This window comes from Mauremys reevesii, linkage group 2 (assembly GCF_016161935.1).
Source record: "Mauremys reevesii isolate NIE-2019 linkage group 2, ASM1616193v1, whole genome shotgun sequence".
Taxonomy (NCBI): domain Eukaryota; kingdom Metazoa; phylum Chordata; order Testudines; family Geoemydidae; genus Mauremys; species Mauremys reevesii.
The window spans coordinates 145,459,019-145,475,540 of NC_052624.1; the positions used below are offsets into that span (position 1 = coordinate 145,459,019).

The 16,522-nt window shown below is 49.2% G+C and overlaps 1 protein-coding gene across 1 annotated transcript; it reads right to left on the bottom strand.

The window, feature by feature from the left end:
* Positions 1–7,167: 7,167 nt before the first annotated feature.
* MAT2A (methionine adenosyltransferase 2A) lies at positions 7,168–16,184 on the bottom strand. Its single transcript, XM_039525897.1, has 9 exons — positions 16,014–16,184; positions 13,166–13,243; positions 12,917–13,039; positions 12,609–12,721; positions 12,332–12,475; positions 11,860–12,078; positions 10,657–10,839; positions 9,831–9,964; positions 7,168–8,921 (listed from the first exon to the last, which is right to left on the bottom strand). The coding sequence occupies exons 1-9, from the start codon at positions 16,102–16,104 to the stop codon at positions 8,819–8,821; spliced, it is 1,188 nt and encodes a 395-aa protein (XP_039381831.1). The 5' UTR covers positions 16,105–16,184; the 3' UTR covers positions 7,168–8,818.
* Positions 16,185–16,522: the final 338 nt, after the last annotated feature.

A 16,522-nucleotide genomic window follows, 5' to 3' on the forward strand; every position in this document is an offset into this window, starting at 1 on the left:
CAGAGAGCTGGGGCCAGGGCTGCTGGCTCAATCTCCAGCTGCCCCCACATCCATGGTGTTTTCAACCTTCCCCCTGCTCCCTATAGTACCGCTGGCCCATGGCATTCCCCCCCCCCAGCACCACGTGCCTCTACCAGAGTCCAGCCTTCAGGCCTGTGCCCATTGGTACTCTTGAGGCATCTTGTCCAGCCGTGAGGCGGGGCCTGGCAGTGCCATGGGCTCCGTGAGGCTAGTTGGGGAGGGGGGCAAAGGTTCCAGCCAGGCTGTGGGAGATGCAAATCTGCCCTCTTCCCACCCCCACCATTAAAGGAACCCCACAGTGCAACCCTAACCAGCCAGCCCCTCGCCCCCCAAAAAGGGCTGGTTCCTGGGAGCCAAAGAGCTCACTTCCCTGGGGTGGGGCTGATCACTCACCCCTGTAGCCTCAACAGGTTTTTCTGTGGGGTGGGAGTGCAGGATTGGCTCCCCCAGCACTGTCCCTGAATGGACCCTCCCCCCACACATCTGGGGACAAGATCATCCTCCCGCTGACATGCTGAGCCCTGCTCCCCTGGAGCGATTAGGGGCAGCCAAGGCAGAGAAAGTCTCTCAAGGATTGTTGGATGAAGGCGGCTCTGAGAAAGCGGCTTAAAGGCTTTAGCTTGGGTGAGGGGTAGTTAAGTGGGGCAGGAGGCCACAGGCTGCCTGTGCGGTGCCAGGTCAGCCATGCTGGGAGGCACAAATAGTATTAGCCTGGCCTTAAAGCGGTAGGGCCTGGAAGCCAGGACACCAGGGTTCTATTCCTGGCTCTGAGACAACTGCAGTCCCATGGTCAGAGCAGGTGGGGGATGGGAGGCAGGATGCCTGGGTTCTGTTCCTGGCCTTACCACTGTGAGGGCAGCAACACACTCAGTACAGCTTCAGACAAGGCTCGGCCCTGTGACGCCAACAGCCGCTCCATCTCTCTGCAGGCCTTGTGGGTCACTGTGACGCTGCCTTTACCTATTACAAGTGGCACGAATGTCTCTGCTGGTGGAAGCCTGAGGCAGGGACAGCAGGGGCCTGTGAGTGCCAGGCACTGGCAAAGCTGGGGGGGTCAGCAGAGCAGCATGTTTGCTGGATCAGGCCCATGCCAGTTATGTGTAGGTGCTATTTGCCTGTAGGCTGGGCTTTCTCCTCACGTCCTCAATACATGAACTATTCAAGAGCTGGCTCAGCTTGGTTCAACCCCCTGCCTGAGTCACAGCAGGGCCTGTGTCCACCCCCAGGGCTGGGCTATGCCAGAGCAGGAAGCAAGCTGTGGGGCCCTTCAGTTTAAGCAGACCATCCCTGCCTTGAGGCAGAGGTCGACTCTAACAGGAAGATGCAGTGGGGGCATGGGTGGAGCCAGAGAGGACAGGACCCAGCTGAGCAGGGAGGCTTGGTTCATCAGCTGAATAAGGGAGCAGCCAGGCTGGGCTGGCACAGTGCAAACATCACCATCACTGTACAGGGCTGGCCCTCACCTACCCTCACTGTGCACCAGCCCCCCCGGATCTTTGGTGGCCAGAGCGCAGCTGGACAAGGCCCTCAGCAGAGGACTTTGCAAGTGCTGGATCAGTGATCCCATGCTCTGCAGGGGCTGGCTGAACTGCACTCCCTGGGCCCAGCCGGTTATAGATTGAACAGGGGTGTGTAAATGATCGCCCAGGAGCACCCAAGAGCCCTGGGGTGAGCTGCCACCTCAGACTCCATGGGGCGGCGAGGCTGCTACTCACTGTAAAGCCAGAACGACTCCTCTGGAAGTAACTCCGGCCTGACACTGGCATCACTGACCAGGGAGCTGAGGGTTCTAGGCTTCTCACCCATGCTCTGGCCTGTTTCCCCACCCGTAAAATAAGGCTTCAAAACAGTGGCTTGGTGCCCAGGGAGAAGTGGGGAACAGGTCTGGGGATTACCTGTCCAGCACAGAGCCCACTTGCAGCTGCTGTAATACAGTGAGAGCCCCTGCCCTGCAGAGCAAGTGCTGCTCTGGCCCCAGGAAGGGATGCACTGGCACCCTGCTAAAGCTCTTCCCCCCCCCCCCCCATGGCAGAGACACTCCAACCTGTACAAAGCATGGTGCCTCCTAGTCAGCCTGTCCTGCCACCCAAAACAGAGCCCAGGGATTGCCTCTCTCCCCCTTTTGGCTAGTTTCTGTCCTTGTGACTGTGCAGTTCCCTGGGACAGGCCATGCAGGAGACTGGGGGTGAGATCTGCCCCAGACACTGGCCTGCAGGAAAGGATTCCTGGCTGGTTAGAGCCCAGGGTGGGCAGCAGGACACCCAGGCTCTGCCCTGACTCAGAATGTCTGCAACTCTGCCGTAACCCTGAGCTCCAGGGCACGTGTGGAGGCGTGACACCAAGAGCCTATTAGCAGCCACCCTGTCCCACAACCAGACCCCCTCTCTCACCAGCTTTTAGAAAGCCTCTTAGCTAGGTCATCCCATTACCCCCTGGCCACACAGCACGCTCTGGCCCTGACAGCAGACAGACCCAGATCTAGCCAGCAAGCTTAGGGAGCCGGCCCCATCACCACAGTAGCCAAGTGTCACATGCTCATTAATGGATTCACTCTCAAAGCCCCCCCCTGCAGGGAAGGATCATCAGTCTTCCAGTTGGGAAACTGAGGCACAGAGACACTTGCCCAGTCTCACAGGTCAGCGGCAGGGCTGGGACTAGAACCCAGGCCAGTGCCCTAACTACAAGCACAGGCTGCTGGGTGTCTGTTAACATGAAAAATCCCCCTCCTCCCCAGCAATAACTCATTCATAAGCACCCTTTGCTCTTACTGCTGTGGGCCAGAAGACCAGTTCAGCTTGAAATGCACAAACAGCCACAGGACTGTCTTTTATTTAGTCCCTCTTTTATCGCCTTCTACTTCCTGTTTTCACCACTCCCTTCCTGGCAGCTGGCTTCATAAGAACATGAGAACGGCCGTACTGAGTCAGACCAAAGGTCCATTCAGCCCAGTATCCTGTCTACTGACAGTGGCCAATACCCCAGAGGGAGTGAACCTAACAGGTAATGATCAAGTGATCTCTCTCCTGCCATCCATCTCCACCCTCTGACAAACAGAGGCTAGGGACACCATTCTTACCCATCCTAACAGCCATTAATGGACTTAACCTCCATTAATTTATCCAGTTCTCTTTTAAAGCCTGTTATAGTCCTAGCCTTCACAACCTCCTCAGGCAAGGAGTTCCACAGGTTGACTGTGCGCTGTGTGAAGAACTTCTTCCTTTTATTTGTTTTAAACCTGCTGCCCGTTAATTTCATTTGGTGGCCTCTAGTTCTTATATTATGGGAACAAGTAAATAACTTTTCCTTATTCACTTTCTCCACACCACTCATGATTTTATATACCTCTATCATGTCCCCCCCCTCTCTTTTCCAAGCTGAAAAGTCCCAGTCTCTTTAATCTCGCCTCATATGGAACCGGTTCCAAACCCCTAATAAAACCCCTTTTCTGAACTTTTTCTAATGCCGGTATATCTTTTTTGAGGTAAGACCACATCTGCATGCAGTATTCAAGATGTGGGCGTACCATCGATTTATGTAAGGGGAATAAGATAGTCTCCGTCTTATTCTCTATCCCTTTTTTAATGATTCCTAACATCCTGTTTGCTTTTTTGACTGCTGCTGCACACTGCATGGACCCTAAGCCACGATGACTCCAAGATCTCTTTCGTGATTAGCTGTAGCTAAATTAGCTCCCGTCATATTGTATGTATAATTGGGGTTATTTTTTCCAATGTGCATTACTTTACATTTATCCACATTAAATTTCATTTGCCATTTTGTTGCCCAATCACTTAGTTTTGTGAGATCTTTTTGAAGTTCTTCACAATCTGCTTTGGTCTTAACTATCTTGAGCAGTTTAGTATCATCTGCAAACTTTGCTACCTCACTGTTTACGCCTTTCTCCGAATAATTTATGAATACATTAAATAGGGTTGGTCATAGGACTGACCCCTGGGAACACCATGTTACCCCTCCCCATTCTGAAAATTTACCATTTATTCCTATGCTTTGTTCCCTATCTTTTAACCAGTTCTCAATCCATGAGAGGATCTTCCCTCTTATCCTATGACAACTTAATTCATGTAAGAGCCTTTGGTGAGGTACCTTATCAAAGGCTTTCTGGAAATCTAAGCACACTATGTCCACTGGATCCCTCTTGTCCACATTTGTTGACCCCTTCAAAGCACTCTAGTGAGACACAATTTCCCTTTACAGAAACCATTTTGACTGTTGCCCAACAATTTATGATGTTCTGTGTGTCTGACAATTTTATTCTTTACTATTGTTTCAACTAATTTGCCTGGTACTGATATTACACTTACCAGTCTGTAATTGCCAGGATCACCTCTAAAACCCTTTTTAAATATTGGCATTACATTAGCTATCTTCCAGGCATTGGGTACAGAAGCTGATTTAAAGGACAGGTTACAAACCAGTTAATAGTTCGGCAATTTCACATTTGAGTTCTTTCAGAACTCTTGGGTGAATGCCATCTGGTCCCGGTGACTTGTTAATGTTGAGTTTATCAATTCATTCCAAAACCTCCTCTAGTGACACCTCAATCTGTGACAATTCCTCAGATTTGTCACCTACAAAGGACGGCTCAGTTTGTGAATCTCCCTAACATCCTCAGCCATGAAGACTGAAGCAAAGAATTCATTTAGTTTCTCTGCAATGACTTTATCGTCTTTAAGTGCTCCTTTTGTATCTCGATCATGCAGGGGCCCCACAGCTTCCTGCTTCCGATGTACTTAAAAACATTTTATTATCTTTTGAATTTTTGGCTAGGCTGTTCTTCAAACTCCTTTTGGGCTTTTCTTATTACATTTTTACACTTAAGTTGGCAGTGTTTATGCTCCTTTCTATTTACCTCACTAGGATTTGACTTCCACTTTTAAAAAGATGCCTTTTTATCTCTCACTGCTTCTTTTACATGGTAGTTAAGCCACGGTGGCTCTTTTTTTAGTTCTTTGTGTTTTTTAATTTGGGGTATACAATTAAGTTGGGCCTCTATTATGGCATCTTTGAAAAGGGTCCATGCAGCTTGCAAGGATTTCACTCTAGTTCATGGCACCTTTTAATTTGTTTAACTAACCGCCTCAGTTTTGCATAGTTCCCCTTTCTGAAATTAAATGCCAGTGTTGGGCTGCTGAGGTGTTCTTCCCACCGCAGGAATGTTAAATGTTATTCAAATCAGCATACCACCCCCTCAGCATAGAGCTCAGCTCCAGAGCCTCTCTTCCAAAGTTCCCCTTTGAGTCCAACAGCTCTGACCCCAAGTCTTAAGGGGTGTGTGCACACGAGACTGGATCAGTTTTAATAGGCACAGCTCTACATACAAGAACCACAACACATCACATTTACTGCAAGCTACTTAGCTACCTTAACACAAATCTTCACTTCCAGCATTTAACACACTAGCATTGAAGGGCTGCTTCACAGAACACACTGGCCCCACTTCAAATGGAGGTGTAGTTCTTGGCCAACGTGTCTGACCTCTGCAAGACTCTGGCCCTACAACAACACAGGCAAGCATTTCTTGCTGAACGTGGGCCATGTTTTGTTTCAAGGGGCCATTTAGTGTCACAGGAGAACACATCCATCAGCCAGGGGTGATATGAAATTCAGGCCCAGAAGGGAGAGCACCAACTTGAAATCGAAAGGCAATGCATCCAAAGTAATCCTGCTGCTACCTTCACTCTTCAAAGGATTCCATTGTCCCTGCTGCTATAAATAATTAACTAGAGGGGGTTCCAGACAGAAGCTTGACAGGAAGTGTATCAAATGCTCCCACAAGCTGGATAGTTACTGTGCTCTTAAGGTGGCCCCTGGAGGTGCAGTTAGCCAAAGCAATAGAACAGAGGTTTGTGTGCCTTTTCCAAGGGCAGTCATCTTTGCAACAGGACTCAGACCCTTTCAGTGACTTCAAGTCACTTATGTTAGCTATTTCAAATGGCTAAGTACTGTTTGTTTATAATTAAGATAGTATCACTTGTTAGGTGTTGTGCATTACTGCAAACTGCTCTCCATCCCGTGGGAGCAGTGCTAAGCCCAGAGAGCCCATGTCAGGCCTGTGCCCTGACAAAAGGTAAGCACAACCTTCCCACTTATAAAGAGTAGCTTATACTGCCATTCTGCAAGACTAATTCAAACTCTGAAATATCCATGTGCCCCACCCACAGTGTCACCAGTCCACCTCAGGGGGTCAATAAAGACAGGCTAGTCTAAACCCAGGGAGTTAAAGGTACATACTGTTACAACCCTGCTGGCACGAACAGGTGCCTGCCCTCTCGCACACTAGTTCTCAAACTTTTGTACCGGTGACACCTTTCACATAGCAAGTCTCTGAGTGAGACCCCCCCTTATAAATTAAAAATACTTTATAAATTGAACACCATTATAAATGCTGGAATCAAAGCAGGGTTTTGGGTAGAGGCTGACAGCTCCCAACCCCCTCAGGGGTCCCACCCCCAGTTTGAGAACCCCTGCTCTAGCAGGAAGCCACAGATCAGTAGTGATCCACCTTTTCAGGAGATCATGGCAGCTGATGAGTTAACAGACATAGCTACCCTCTACAAGTTACATCTCACTAACACACAGCTCTGGGCAAGAGCTTGCCCAGCTCCCCTCAGACTGCCCTACAGATCATGGATGGTGTGTGTTTAAGCAGACCACAAGGCATATGCTGGAGCTGGGCTAAATTAGAGAGTTAAATGATTTTTCTTGAACCCAAAGCACCCCTAGGAGTGATAGTCCCCATTAACCACTGCATCACTACAGCAGGCAATGCAAGGCACTCAGTTATTGGCAGTGGGTATTTAGTGACAGCTGGGAGTTCAGCTCCTGACCAAAGTACACAGTGTAGCTGCACTTCAAGATCACCTGTGCTGGCATAAACTGGTGCTGCAAGAAGGGGCCCTAGCCAGGCTGGCACAGAACAGATCCAGTAGGAGGGGGCAGTCCCGTAACAGAACACACCAGAGGCTGAACTTCATTGTAGGCTTGGATCATAGCCATCCTGCTCCCATGCTCCTCCTACCCATCTCGGTTATAAGTCAGAAGAAGTGGTGACTGGGAAGTTCGATCCCCAGCCTTAAACTAAAGCACTAGTCTTTCCACAGCAGGGCAAACAAATGACTGGCCTCAAGGAAGCCATCCTCATCTGTCCCCCAGCCCCAGATTGGGTTCCCCTTCCCACAGATATAACCCTAGCATGAGCTTGGCTATTCCTACCTAAATGTGATGCACTGTTCCAGATAAAGTTAGAGCAGAGACTGGCAAGGTAGAACCTAGCACTTTATTCAGATCTTCAGTTAATTGGTGGGATTCAAAGAACCAGACATACGTAATAAACCTCCACAAAAATAGATCATGAAAGGCACTTTCCACTCAAGGCAGAGGCCATGGGATAAGCATGTAAACAAGCTGGCTTCTCTGTACAACACCAGCCAAGTCAGCCTCTCCCAAGGCCAGTTGCCCTAGCTTTGCCCTCCCCCTTATGTTTACACCAGCCAGACCCCCTGTAGGTGTTACCCAAGGTTTTTCTGTAGGACACCTTGGCCTATCAGGGAATGCTGGAAACATGGCAAGGAATCATGGTGTCCAAAACAAAAAAAGTGTTAAAAAAGCTGCCATCTGAGCCAAGGGCTTCTCTGTACTCACACCCTGCCCCAGAGAACAATAAATAAGCAATTAGAAAAATGTTCAAGTATGAAGGGTTATTTTTGCCACCTCTCCTCCCCTCCCCTCCAAATGCACCTGTGGCTCTGAAGGAAGCTGGCTTCTCTGTAGCTACACCAGTCATTCAGAGCACGAATTGGACCTGGCTTTGAAAATAAAACAAAGTTTAAAAACCCAGGAGGAGTTTTGTGCAGTGTGGAATTCTCCAGCTTTCTTATAAAGAAAAAAAATTACTCTGGTACCAAAGTGTGCAGCCTACAGACCTTGGGTACTGCCTGGGGACTTCTCTGTAGTACATCCCCAGGCTGCCAAGTGCCTGTTGGTTAAACAGGAGATGGTGAGGTTTGGCTAGTGCTGAAACCATGCATAGGATTGATTATCTTTTTAAAAACCTTATTACGTACGTCCTCCAAGAAAGACAGCTGAAAGTGGAGAGGTTAAAATCTGGTGCCACTCCAGATGGAATTAAGAGCATAAAGCACCACAAGTGGGTAGAGTAAGAACTGCCTTTGAATAAAAACCACATCAGGCTGGAGCTCCAAGTGAAACTTGCGTTGCATGCAAGGCTAGTCTGCTAGGGGGAAGCACTCCCAGACAAAAGCTATATAGTCAGACTGACCAGGTTATGGGGACTAGAAGGCTTTACATTCTTAGACACCACAAAATCATGCTGCTCAACAGGGCTGGGGCTGGACAGATGCTATAATGAACCACAGATTCCACATGCATGTTACAAGGACTACTTCTCAGTCAGCATTTGAGGGGGAAATTCACTGCAGTTCTTAGCTTTCACGGTTGGTTGGGTTCTTGGGCATACAATAGATCCAATCTTAAAGATTCATTTACTAGACAGACTGATGTCTGCTCATCTCTAGGCAGTTACACAGATCGCTTGTGCTCACTCTATTAGTGGAACTAGTGAGCACAAGGCCAGAAATAGGAAGATAGCATAGTCTAACTCATGGTCCCCATAGAATTAATAGCCATGGCAATGGACAAAGTTTGCTGAGTAAGAGCTGAACAGGAGGAAGTTAGGGAAGAGGGGCTCTTTCCCCCAGAGCCTGAAAGCTTCTCTGTAGCCTACGCCAACAGGTCTGGGGAGAAAAGCCTAACACTTTCAATATTTTAGCTTTTTGGGCAGTTCCCATGGGAAGCTGTCCCTACCAAAGTGGCCATAGGCTGCAGTCCTCTGATAAATGGGCTTCTTCAGATCCAGATCCCTGGAATATACAAGTCCTTAACTTAATACAGAGCATTCAATCACAAGCAAAGAAAATCAAGACAGTTTTCAGAGGCTCGGGTTTAGGTGAAGTTTTTTGACTCAGCAGGGGGAAGTCATTGAGGCAGACACTCCATTGGTGGAGCAGGCTTGGAACTGCATATGCCGTGTGGGAGGCCAAGACACCTTCCACCTTGCTATAAAATCCAGACTCAATACAACTGGATTCATTCACTGACTCAGAGGCTCCTCTCGCTTCCTTTTAAGAATCAGTTGTCATTTCTCAGGCTGGTTTGTCCTAGACACTTAGCTAGTTGCCAGGCAGTCTGAACTCATCCTGAGAAACAACAAGTGTCCAATCTCACATGATGTCATAGGATACTTACCCCTTACAGGGCTACAGCACATCAGGATCTGGTGATCCATTTGGTGGAACCACTTATCTCTTCTGTTTAAGCAGCTCTTGTCCTAGCCCAATGGCTGCTTCTGACTTTAAAACTGATGCTTCCAGCACAGGTTGCAAAACAGGCATGAATGCAAACAGCAGCTCAACATTGCACCCAAAGGGTTTGCTGAGATGGTTAGGCAACCAAGTCCTGCTATAGAATCCTAGATTAAGTCCAGGAGCATTTAGCACCCAGTCCAAAGGCAACCTTGGCCTTCAAGCACCATTAGTGCTCTCAGATACTTAATCCGAAAGGCCACCTGTTTGGTTACAGATATGGGGTTAGCTACTAAAGGCAGTCCAGCATGGAGCAGTGTACTTCTACTGTCAGCATGACATAGTAAGGAATCAATTCCAGCAGCATTTGTACTATGAGTCATTCCCTACTCATTATCAGCTTCAGATTTGCCTACAAGCAAGTAGGGAGCTATTCCCCTGCCCATCTGCATGCATTACCATCTTTACCTGACAATAACCCCAGGGCGGAGGTCAAAGTTCTTCTTCACGATCTCAAGCAGCTCTCGCTCGCTCTTTGGAGAAGTGCCATAGTGGAAAATGGAGATGGACAGTGGGTGGGACACTCCAATGGCATACGAGACCTGAGGGCAAAGGAAAGTTTCAACTGCTCAGGGGACTTGCTGGGGCAGATGACCATGTGCTCCCCCCACTCCAGTCTAATACTCCCTCACCTTACATGCTGAAGGGGTACTTTATTCCCAGTAATGCAGGGGCTCATCTATCCACTCAAATAATTGCAACAACTGCACCTCCACTCTGTATCTCATTCCACACCCATTACAGTAGTTACAAGAATGATCAGCTCTCCGTTCAGCTGCTCTGAAGGTACTGACACTGTTCATGTTACTCTCTGCACTGGCCAAGCTCCCCTTCTCATCTTACCTTCTATTCCTGGGTCGTTCTCTCTAGAGAGTCTATCCTGGAAGGGACACCCAAGCAGTGCAGCACACTGCAAGCTGGTCACTGCCAGCGATGCAGATAATGATACTATTGCACTCTAGGTTATTACTCCCTGGTTTGGAGATAGTCTATTTGCCACTCCCACAGCAAGCTCCAGTTATTCACCACTCACTGTCAGCTGCCATCCTACCAGCTTGTACTGATGGAAATGGGCTTCCCAATACAGCTAGCCACACCCGTTTCTTCTCTTGGCACAGCAGCCCCAATGCAACTTTAAAGGGAGAGACCCCTGCCAGCCACCAATAGCAGCAGCTAAATCCAGCTCATTTACAAACATCCCTCTCCAAACTTCAGGCCAGCAGGCTGGCCGTACCTGGACAAGCACTCTCCTGCACAGGCCAGCTTTGACGAGGGACTTGGCTACCCAACGAGCAGCATAAGCAGCAGAACGGTCCACCTTGGTGTAGTCTTTCCCCGAGAAAGCACCTCCTCCATGAGCACCCCAGCCACCATAGGTGTCGACAATGATCTTCCGGCCAGTCAAGCCAGCGTCTCCCTGGAATTAACAACCCCCATTAAACCGGACTCCATTTAGAAACACTTGTCAGTTTAGAGCACAGTAGCTGCCCTCAATAGCCACTGCTTACACTAACTTAAAGCCTAATCCTTGCACCCACTGAAAACAATTGCAAGAGCCCCCTGAAATCAATGGGCACAGAACTTTCAAATTAAGCCCCCCACTTCACAAGGATCTGGTTTCACTTTTAGTGTAACGGTACAAATGGCAGCTTAATTATATCAGCTCCACTTGCTCCAACATACTTGTTTGCTGACAAGTATTTACTCCACTGAGCTCTGAAGAGCCATTAGTTCTGGGAGAGAAAACTGGCTGGCTGGTCTGCACTGGAGGCCCACACTAGCCTGACTATGATCCAAAACTCCCCCTCTGGCAATGCGTGTAAGATTGGTCACCTTCAATGCCTGCATGTAGATTAGACACACTCGTGAAACCCCGGAGTCCATTCCTCGGAGGATCGAATCATAGAATATCAGGGTTGGAAGGGACCTCAGGAGATCTAGTCCAACCCCCTGCTCAAAGCAGGACCTATTCCCAGACAGATTTTTGCCCCAGATCTCTAAACGGCCCTCAAGGACTGAACTCACAACCCTGGGTTTATAGCAGGCCAATGCTCAAAGCACTAAGCTATCCCTCAGGCCAAACCTGTAACAGGGTTCAAAAAAAGAATTAGATAAATTCATGGAGGATAGATCCATCAATAGCCATTAGCCAGGATGGGCAGCGATGGTGTCCCTAGTCTTGTTTGCCAGAAGCTGGGAATGGATCACTTGATTACCTGTTTTGTTCATTCCCTGTGGGGAACCTGGCATGGGCCACTGTCGGAAAACAGGATACTGGGGTAGATGGACCTTTGGTCTGACCCAGTCTGGCTGTTCTTATGTTCCGTGAACTCAAATTGTCAAGATTTATGCACTCCTCTCCTTTGGTGTATTACTACAACATTTCACCTTTGTTATTATAATTTTAAAATAATATCTGAATCCATCTCAGTCTTACCTGGGGACCACCGATGACAAAGCGGCCGCTTGGCTGCAGGTGGTAGATTGTATCATCATCCAGGTATTTTGCAGGCACAACAGCTTTGATCACTTTCTCCTTCAGAGCATCCCTCATCTCATCCAAGCAGACATCTTCATCATGTTGAACAGATATGACAATCGTGTGGACTCTAATAGGGATGACAGCACCACGGTCCTGCATGTACTGCACGGTCACCTGAAATGATACCCCAGACCAGGAGAAGAAAACCAAGTCAGGTACAGCCACATCTACACCAGATCCTAACAGGGGACAGCAATGCTCTCCACCCTCCAGACTGCTAAGTAGGACTGAGAAAATACAAACTAGTGTCATTTCATTATTGGTCTGCCATTCCCCAAAGGCGGAAATTCATTCTGCTCTTGGCTTGCTATAGCCAGGCTCTCGTGTACATGCCCATTACTGCAGTGTATGACAAGGCTCCACTTACCTGAGTTTTAGAGTCCGGTCGCAGCCAGGGCAAGGTGCCATTGCGACGCAGGTCTGCCAGCTTGGCATTCAGCTTGTGTGCTAGGACAATGGTCAGGGGCATGCACTCCTCAGTTTCATCTGTAGCATAACCAAACATCAAGCCCTATGGGAGAGAGAGAGAGAGGGATCTGAAACCTCAACTTCAACAGAGCCACCTACTGACAAGTGCTCAATATGGTCCTATAAACTAGAAAATGTTTCCACAAGCTGGGAACAGCTGTTACTAGAATACTAACCTGGTCCCCAGCACCAATATCCTCTTCATTCCTGTCTAGATGGACTCCCTGGGCAATATCAGGAGACTGCTGCTCCAAGGCTACCAGCACATTGCAAGTCTTGTAATCAAATCCTAAAACACACAGCAGAACTTCAGATTCACAGAATAACTGCACTGTCCAGCTAATCCTAGAAAGTTTGTAGTATTTGTTCCTTAGAACACCTAGCAAACTGGTTACAGATGCTGTTAGCTTCTGAAAGTCTTCTACTCAAAGCTAGAAACAAAAGCTTTCCAAACCCAGAGAAACAAGTGGCTGGAGGCACTTACCTTTGGAAGAATCATCATAACCAACGTGTTTGATTGTATCACGCACAACTTTCTGGTAGTCAACAGCCGCTCTGGATGTGATCTCACCAGCCAGGAGGATCATCCCAGTCTTTGCAACAGTTTCTAAAAGAGGATAAAAGGATCTCCATCAACTTCAGTGTCACTCACGGAGAGACAGCTCTCATACGGTAGCAAAAAGTGCATTTAACAGGGGCAATTTCTCCCCTTTTCTAGGCTACATATCCTCACCACAAGCAACTTTGGCATCTGGATCTTGCTTAAGGTGGGCATCAAGGACAGCATCACTGATTTGGTCACAGATTTTATCTGAAAAGAAATCGAACAGCCAGTCACTCTCAATGCACCATGCACCTTCCTGAATCCCTTTATCTTTCCGCTCAGTATGTTGAGCATCAGCCAATTCCAGGAATCTCCACGCAAATTTGTCAAGAGAAAGCAACAACTGCAGTGTTACACAACCCCAGGCAGAAATGCTGTTATCTTGCACTGTAATTTCCTGTCCCTCAGATGCAGCACTTGTCCCATACTATACAGGGGATTGGGGGTTTGTTTTTTTTTTGTTTTTTTGGGGGGGTTAGTTTGGAATCCCAAGCATTTTCTAGTGGTACTTTTAGGATCAAGTTACTATTATGTCAGGGTTTAAATTTAGCCACTTACTCTGTGATGTAGCTATAAGACAGGATTTTGACATTGTGCAACTTACCCCCACAGCCCTGAAGAGGACAATGCACTGCATTGCCAAGTGATTCACTTAAGCACCCAAATCACAGCAGCATGTGATCTGCAAGTGGTTCTGCCTTCAAGCACAAATAGAAGACAACAGCTTCAATTTGGTTTGTACAGGTGTTTAATTTTAGAAAACTGTTCTGACAAAATGGCCACTTGCAGCAAGACCTCTCTAGCATGCACTCTAGATTTGCGCACGTACAGCAAGAGACCACATGTGCTCAACGTAGCCCCACAGATGGAATTTTAACTTGCAATACTGTAGGCCGCAGTCATGTTGCCATTAGCCATGGCTGCCAAGAAGCAACCAAGTTGTGAGCAGCAAGCAACCAGCCTGTGACTGCAGAACTGGTTTCAGCTGGTCAGCCAGCCTGCGCATAGCTAGTCACTCTAGCATGACTGCTGCAGACAATTATTCTAGAGCAATCTGAAACCCCTAAGCACGAAGGGCTTTGCAAGAATTGTTCAAATTCTGTGATGAATAAGCTACTCACTCAGGGCTAGATGTCGTCCTTGACAATGACCTTTCAGATCAGATTTGGAGCAGACTAACAATTCTGTGTGCTGCACAGGAACAAAATGGAATAAAGGAAAGCCTGACACTGAGCTAGCCCTCCCATCATCTTTAAACCATTCATTCCTCAGATCTTTCACCAGTCACCCTGAAGAGCAGTGCTGGAAATGATGCAACAATAAGCGTAATTTTTTAGACCACCCAGGGAGGGAAAAAATTCCCCTGGATGTCATTTACAAAAGAACACGATCTTTTACACCTTGAGGAAAGATATTTTACTACCAGCCCCCAGATGATAAAACAGACTAAAGGGAGGACTTCACAACATCAGAAAATTTCTGGTTAGGGTAATTATGCCAGCAACAATCATTTAAGCCCTGCTGTCCCTAGTCTTGTAGTGAAGACTGACTGATATTAGCGGAAGTAGTTTCTGAAACCAGTTCACCTGTTTGGCCAGACCATAAATGGCCAATGGTTTGGAAAAGGTAGTGACCTACACACAGCAAACGTCTCTGAGCGGTCTATTAAGTTTGTTGCGCAATGTGAAAGTGATTTATAATGGGAATGTAATAGAACAGGGCCCCAAAATGGAGACTGCAGTCAGAAAAAGAAACCACAATGTTGTTATACTGAAACAATGCCAGAACTGAGATAGTATGTTAATCCTTCCTTGTCATGGAAATGAAGATATCTATCAAAGAACCCGTTGAGCTCATACATTTGTCCAAAGCAATTCCACACAGAACCCGACACTATTTTAGACACTTTCTGTAGTGGGTGAGGAAAAGGTAGCGATCTGTGGACCTGTCAGTGTTCAAGTCTGAAACACAAGGCTATTAAAAAGTAGTATACACACCATCTGGATTTATGTTTTTATTTAAACCTCAGTTACTATGTTCAGCATCCTTTGAATTCCTCTTCCCAGAAATATAGCATTGGAGTGTGGAGACACCGTCTGAGTACCCCAGCCATCACAGCACTTCACAAAAGCTTTCTTACACAGATGAAGAAAACGAGTCAAAGGGAGGTGAAGGGACTTGCTCAAGGTCACTGAGCAGGGCAGTGATGGAGCTCAGAACAGAATCCAGGTCGACAACTGCCCTAATCACTAATCTGTCTCCCTACCGGCACCGTGAGGCTATGGCGATGACGACCATAGAGGTTCCTAGATGGCTGGGTCTTTCCAGCCCAGGAGAGAGAAATGGGACATACGCACCAGCTGCAAGTGCTCACGCCCTTGTAAGTGCCTTGGTGCAAATGGCAGGTGGGTTTCCAGAACAGGTGCGGCAGACAAGCAACTGCACCGAGAGGGCTGCAAGTGTCTGGAATGGTCCCAAGGAACCAGGAGGCGGCTGGGTGCTGTGGGTGTCGCTTTGCTGGACGGAAAAGTGCTTAGTCATGTGCGCGGGGCTGACTCACCACCCGCCCTTCCCCCTCCCCCCGCGTGGAGGTCCCGGCATCACCCCGGGCTCGGTCCCCGGCCCCGGGGCTGCCCAGAGCCACGGACAACGGACGGCAGGAGGCCGCCTCCCCGCCCCCACCCGAGCCTCCCGCCCCGGTGCCCGCGCGGGGACCACGTGCCGCCCGGCCGAGCCTGCAATGCGGCGCGCGCACTCGCGGATAATGGCGGAGGCAGCGGGAGCGCGCGCCCGGCCGAGTTTCATCCTCGCCCTCCCCGCCGGCGCGCGCGCGTCCCCCGCCCCTCACAGAGACCGGACTGCTCCGCCGCGTGCACGCGCCTGGGCGCTTCCTCCTGAGGAGCCCGCGCGGCCGGGCCGGTTTCCCGCCCCGAGCACGAGGCCGCGTCCCGCCCTCCCCAGACTCCGCGGCCCTCACCTGGGTGCCCCTCCCCCACGGACTCGGAGGTGAAGAGGAAGCTGCCCTGGTCGATGAAGGCCTCGTGAAAGCCGTTGAGCTGCCCGTTCATGGCGACACCGGAAAGAAGCGGCGAGAGAAGAACAAAGGGACGCACCAGACCAGCCGCGGCAGAATGAGAGCAGCGCCTCAGCGGCACCGCTATTTATACCCTCCACGGCCCCGCCCCCAGCAGGCCCCGCCCCGCCCCGCCGCAACGCGCCAATCTCGGGGCGGCCGGGGAGAGCGAGCTCGGACTCAACCACACTCCGGGAAAGGGGCCACGTTATGTAACAAATCCCCCCTTCCCCGACACACCGACCAGCTCGCTCGCAGGCGGAGGAAGGGGCTTTCTCATAACGCACCATAGCGCAAGACAATAATTCATGTCCTTAACTCGGCCCCGGGAGGGCGGCACAGGGAAGTGCTCTGTCCCCCCCCCCTCGTGTCTGCCACTTGGACTGATCCCAGACAATAGGTACTGGCTCGGG

Excerpts from the sequence above, each read along its gene's own strand:
- MAT2A (XM_039525897.1), bottom strand. The coding sequence starts at position 16,104 with ATGAACGGGCAGCTCAACGGCTTTCACGAGGCCTTCATCGACCAGGGC. Across the intron at positions 12,722-12,916 it reads TTATGATGATTCTTCCAAAG|GATTTGATTACAAGACTTGC; the intron begins GTAAGTGCCTCC and ends TGTGTGTTTTAG. Across the intron at positions 9,965-10,656 it reads GCAGGAGAGTGCTTGTCCAG|GTCTCGTATGCCATTGGAGT; the intron begins GTACGGCCAGCC and ends CTTTGCCCTCAG.